Source organism: Capsicum annuum, chromosome 6, assembly GCF_002878395.1.
Source record: "Capsicum annuum cultivar UCD-10X-F1 chromosome 6, UCD10Xv1.1, whole genome shotgun sequence".
Lineage (NCBI taxonomy): Eukaryota > Viridiplantae > Streptophyta > Magnoliopsida > Solanales > Solanaceae > Capsicum > Capsicum annuum.
Genome location: NC_061116.1, coordinates 139,420,047 through 139,425,831, shown reverse-complemented (window position 1 = coordinate 139,425,831; position 5,785 = coordinate 139,420,047). Strand labels below are relative to the sequence as shown.

At 33.9% G+C, this 5,785-nt stretch overlaps 1 protein-coding gene across 1 annotated transcript; it reads left to right on the top strand.

The window, feature by feature from the left end:
• Positions 1–1,330: 1,330 nt before the first annotated feature.
• Positions 1,331–5,139, top strand: LOC107873199. The gene is made up of 5 exons (XM_016719946.2): positions 1,331–1,872; positions 4,233–4,347; positions 4,450–4,539; positions 4,637–4,735; positions 4,816–5,139. The coding sequence occupies exons 1-5, from the start codon at positions 1,805–1,807 to the stop codon at positions 4,915–4,917; spliced, it is 474 nt and encodes a 157-aa protein (XP_016575432.2). The 5' UTR covers positions 1,331–1,804; the 3' UTR covers positions 4,918–5,139.
• Positions 5,140–5,785: the final 646 nt, after the last annotated feature.

Here is a 5,785-nt window from a genome sequence, read left to right as displayed (position 1 = left end):
AGTGACCCTACTCTTCTACATTCCTTCTGGGAGTGTAGACTGGATGCAGGTTAGTTTACAGTTACTAGATGGATGATGATATTCAACACTAACTTCTGCACTTTCTTCCCGGCAAATGTTAGAGTCTTTGTATTATTTATTTTATTGTCAGTCTATGTTATAGTAGATAGCTATGGTACATGTCTGACCAAGTCTTGAGATAGTGAAGGACACTTGTAAAAAGTTTTTGAAAAAGTTTATTTATTAATATTTAATTTACCTTATTATATTTAATCCAATATTCCCCTAAAACAGAAGTCTTCCATATATGTTTAGTTGGGTAATAAGGGTTCTCCTAGCTGCTTAGAATAGCATAGGTGCCCGCACGGTCCAGTAGTTTGGATCGTGACACTGTGGTCAAATCTTCTGTTTTTTCAACTCCTAACTTTTTCTTAAAGAATATTACATCATATTGCTTGTAAATTGTTAGTTAAAAAGGTTCTAAAAGTCTAAGGGAAAACTCTTTTATTTATGTGAAAAATTGTAAAGGTTTGAAAGGAAGAGTGAATTAAAAAGGACTTTTGAGAGTGAAAATAAAGAAAATAGGACACAACTCTTAAGTATGAAGTAGAAAGGACACTATTTTAATTAGTTATATGACAAATATTTTCAAACACCCATAAATTTTTTAATTTACGCAAACCTTCCACTACTTTTTGCCTTCTCCCCCTTCACCCCCTCAGCCCCATCCACCCCCCGCTCCCTAACCACCTCCAGTTTTTTATATCGTCATCACTTTCAAACAACTACTAGATGTTTAAATAATTTTCGATTGTTTAATCGACATCTTTCGTTTCTTAAACAACTCCTGATTGTTTAAAGTATATATCCACATCCCTCCAAAATCCTCTACTCTTCTCCATATCATCACCACTTTCAAACAACTAGTAGATGTTTAAATGATTCTTGATAGTTTAAATAATATTTTTTGTTTTCTTAAATAATTCTTGATTGTTTAAACAACATCCTTCGATTGCTTAAACAACTCTCGATTGTTTTTCGACGATTGTAAGTTTTTTCATCCAATATTCTCTGAAAACTTTCACAACCAAATCTGAATGAAGAAGTAGAAGAAGATGAAAACACACGAATAAAAAGAAGAAAAATTTAGATGAAGATAAAGAAAAAAAAGGCTTAGAAAAGAATAAAACTCAGAAGAGTAAATGACAAAAAGATAAGACACGGAAAATAAAGAAGTAAAATGACAAATACGAAAAGAGGAAGAAGAAGGAGAGAAGGAAAAAGAAGAAAAGAAAGGGAAGCATATATGAATAAAAAGAGAAAGGATGGAGGAGGAAATTGAAAGTTTTAAATTTAAAATGTGAAAGATAGAAAATAACTTTTAGTATTATAATACTTGTTTTTGTTTTATAAATTATAATTAGATTCCTTTTAGCTTATTTTCCCTAGCGAATAAGCAACAATAATAATGTACCCAATATATTTTTATAGAGTGACATTCAAAAAGATAAAGTGTACAAAATTTATACCAATGGTGTGGAGTCCTCAAAGGGAAAAGACAACTTAAAAATAAAAAATAAAAAATAAAAACAAAAAACTTTGAATTGAACAAGTTTAAAAAAAAAAAAAAAAAAATAGAGAGAGGAGACCCTTCAGCTCTGCCATCATCAATACTTTAATAAATTTTGAGAAATTGAAGTCGATATAAGTACCCCATCAAACACCACCTACGCTCTTCCTCCTCATTCAATTTTCGTAGCGTCTTCCCCCAGCCAAGCTTGGAGAGCCAACACAACAGAGAAAAATGGGGTTCTTGTCATTTCTTGGAAGGGTCTTCTTTGCTTCTGTTTTCATCCTCTCTGCTTGGCAAATGTAATTTTTTCTTTCTTTCTCTTTATATTCAGATCTGTTCTTTACATTTTGGAGTTTTTACTTACTTTCTTGGTTTTTTTGTGTGTTTGTTTCATTTTTTGTTCAACAAAAGTATGTGGGTGTTGATAGATCTAGCATATGTACACATGTATAGAGTTAAATATTGTTTATATATGGTGCGTTGCTATGTCGGTTTGAAAAAAAAAAGTGTAGTATGAGTACATTGTTTGACGCAGGAAAGGGTTTTGGTGGTCTATTGAAGCTCAAGGGATAATAGATTTGAGCTTTGTGAATCTTGCATATTAGTAACTAGTGGTATGTTGGGTTTTGACTTGACTGTTTTCTGTTAGATGCAATTAGTTGTAAGCTGAATATTTTGTTTCCAGCTGAGTGGGAACTATGGTATTGGAAGTTAAAAAGTGGGTGCTCATTATGTTTGTTAATCTTTTGGTTTTTCAGCTGTTTTCTGAAGTTCCTGTTCCAATCTTGATGAGGTTTGTGTTGGGTGATGGGATTAAGTCTAACTAACCAGTTTAGTTTCCCTTGGAGCCAAGTTGCTTTTGCTTCTGACCAAAGTTTTCTCAAGTTAAATCTAACCAGTTGAGTAGGAGCATGTTTTCTCAATAGTACTTACCTTTGAGGACCACCATCATTTTCCCTTATCTTACCCACTTCCGTTTATTCTCTTTCTGAACTGCTTTTGACAGCAGAGGGCCTTTTAGATACAGCCCAGCATTTTTATTTTTGAACCATGCAATGAGTGGTTATTTTTAAATGTTAGGGGGAAACTGCTAAAGGTCAGATAATGGGTTCATTTCTTTGAGGGTGGTTCTTTATGTGGTGGTCATGTATACCTATTTGTGCTAATTGGTTTTTGAAAGTATTGTCTTCAGTTTATTATGTGGTGATAATTGGTTATTGAAAGTATTGACTTCAATTTGTTATGTGGTGGGTGTATGTAAACTCATTTGTACTAATTGGTTAGGTGAAAATAACTCCTTTCGGGGCATTTTGCTCTTTGTTGTGGAATTACTGTTACTTGAATTATCCATTACTGGTGGAAAAACATGATATTTTTGGCTTTATGCTGAGCTTGAGTTAGATTGTCGATTTGATTTTTGATCTGTCATAGATTAGTAAGCATTCAGTCGACTCGGCTCGTACTTAGCTAAATGTAACTTTGAGCTGTTTGGACAACATCTACAGGATGGAATGGCCTAGTGACAAGTCTGAAAGAGCCAGACGTGTTCAAGTATAAAAGATGACAAGTAATCAATTAACAGTAGGCTTATACAAAAATTTCATTGCCCAAAGACATTAAGATCTGTAGTTTCGTTTGGATTGCGTTGTTAGGTATTGATGTTAGATGGAATTCTTTGAACTTTTATCTTCCTTCTATCAAGTTGGCTAAGTTGACTCATGGTTGGCTGAAAATTTTTGTGAGAGATGTGTTGGTGAAGGAAAGTGATATTTTCTTGATGGTTCCTTAGATATGTTTTCGTTCGTGGGAAATCTGTTTGTTGCTGTTGTGGGCAAATGGTTCAGCTCTGGGATAAAACCTTTCTGTTCGTTCTTAAAAGAATTTTAGGTAGCTAATGTTATGTTTGCTAGTTTTCTGTTCTTGTTTGTGGTGGTTTGGTAATTTCTTGCCAAGTTCCTACTCCTTTAGGACTCCACAGGAACACTGGCCTTTATGTTGTAGAACTCGCCTTTTTCCTTTAGTCATAATATGTCAGAGGATCCTATCCATCAGGAGTAGGAGGAGTAGGAGTAGGAGCTAGCTTTAGGGGTGGAATCGAAGCGAAGAAATTCATTCATCCTCAGATTCAACTTTTAAATAGCAAACAACTTTCATCTTTACCCCCGAGCTGTAATTTCATGCTATACAGCAGGTTCATTACTTTATTGTATTTTCTTGAGTAATGCAAATGTTGTAAAGTAATCCAAGATCCGCTAGTACTTTGCTGACTGTTGATAGTTTATGATTCAAATTAGAGCTGTAATCAAAGGTAAATGGTGCTAGTAATTTTCTTTTGAGTTTTACTGCTTCGTCGTCCCCTCCTATCAAGAGGTGGATGGGGGTGGGGCGGTACTTTTGATTATTGTGTTTTGCCGATGGGTACTCAAATGTACAGTGTCCTAGTTTGCATCTTTCTTCTTATGATATCACACTTACTATCCAAATAAAAGCAAGAAGCTCACAATTTTAGTTTCCATAGCATCTTTTCCCCCTTAAATTTACCTCTTCTTCCTCGATGATGCAAATATTTTGCCTTCTCAAACCAATGTTGGTTGAAATTCTTGGTGATTTCCTTCTTCCCAGCCAATGCCTTTCATCACCGTACGATGTGATTTTGCAGGTTCAATGAATTTGGGGATGATGGTGGGCCTGCTGCGAAGGAATTGGCTCCAAAAGTGGCAGGTCTGCAGGATCTTCTTGAATCCAAGTTGGGGGCAGGGGTACCAAAAATTGATGTAATGGTTATTTTTGCTTTGCTTCCTACTTCACTAGATTTGACTCTTTCTTTTCTGTCTTAAAAATAGATACTGATATGACATTTGTGACACTTTTTTCAGGTAAGGCATGTGGTAGCAGCATTCATGGCTCTAAAAGGAATGGGTGGATTGCTATTTGTATTTGGCAGCTTCACTGGTGCTGTTCTACTGGTTAGGAATTTCAGTCTCCTAAAATTGATTGACACCTTCGTTTAGATTTGTTCGTACACTATGTGTTAACCTTAATCATCCGTCTTCAATACTGCAGATGTTTTACTTGACAATGGCCACTCCACTTCTGCACGATTTCTACCACTATAAGTTTGGAGAGCCACAGTACTTCATTGTTCTACAAGAGTTCTTGCAGGTCTGTCAAATTAATGCCTATTTACTTGGACAAGTGAAATGCATCCAAACATAAGTTAATTGGATCTGTTCCTTATGTAGGGTCTGGCACTATTTGGTGCATTGCTGTATTTCGTGGGGATGAAGAACTCGATTAACCGGAGGCTACCAAAGAAAAAGACCCTCAAGTCCAAGACAGCTTAGTATACTTCATTGAAGGGTTATATAAGATTGGATTATTCATGTTTGTTGGTTAGCTTTTATGATTAGAAGTGACTAGTTAAGTCTGCTTTACACTGAAGGAGTTCTTCCTTGAACCCCCTCACCTGGATTTTTGCATTTTATTTTCTTCTTCCGAGGCTGTGAGCCGGCATGGTAAAGGGAATTTTGAAAATAGCTTTATTAATTATGTTTTGAAAATATAAATTTGAGTATATATATTTTATGTAGTCATTTAGTGGTATGGTAATACTCGAATAACATAATAAAATTATCTTGATTTTATAAATGGAATAACTAAGTTGAAATAAATTGTTAGCAGGAGAGCCAACTAATACAAAATAGATGGAGTAAATTTCTACGCAATAAAGCACAAGATTGAAGGACATTTTAGGACATTTGATATATTTTTAATTTAAGAACATAAGATTCAAAAGTTTTTTTTATTTTCTTCAAATTTCGTGTCAAGTCCAATTAGGTCATTTTTTTTTAAACGGAGAGAGTAATTTTTAAGAACTGTAGATATCATGCTCCTGGGGTTGTGCCAAAATTAAATTGATCAATAAATCGAATTGATAAAAATGATATTGATTTATTCTTATTAGGTTAACGGTTTTTTAAGGATTTTATAAAAATTTTATTGGATTATTGATTCGATTTCGATTTTGATTTTTTCTTATTGTGTTATTGGTTAAATCGATAATCCAATAAGAATATGCTAAATTACTATTTTATCACTATTCTCTCTCTTTATATATATATATATATATATTTCCCTTAATTTCTCTTTAATTTCTGCAAACTAACAAACCTGTTTAATTTCTTGAACAAATATTTAGTTCAAACTTGAAAA

Coding starts and splice junctions, on each gene's coding strand:
- LOC107873199 (XM_016719946.2), top strand. CDS start 1,805: ATGGGGTTCTTGTCATTTCTTGGAAGGGTCTTCTTTGCTTCTGTTTTC. Junction 1,873..4,232: donor ATCCTCTCTGCTTGGCAAAT/GTAATTTTTTCT, acceptor GTGATTTTGCAG/GTTCAATGAATTTGGGGATG. Junction 4,348..4,449: donor CAGGGGTACCAAAAATTGAT/GTAATGGTTATT, acceptor CACTTTTTTCAG/GTAAGGCATGTGGTAGCAGC.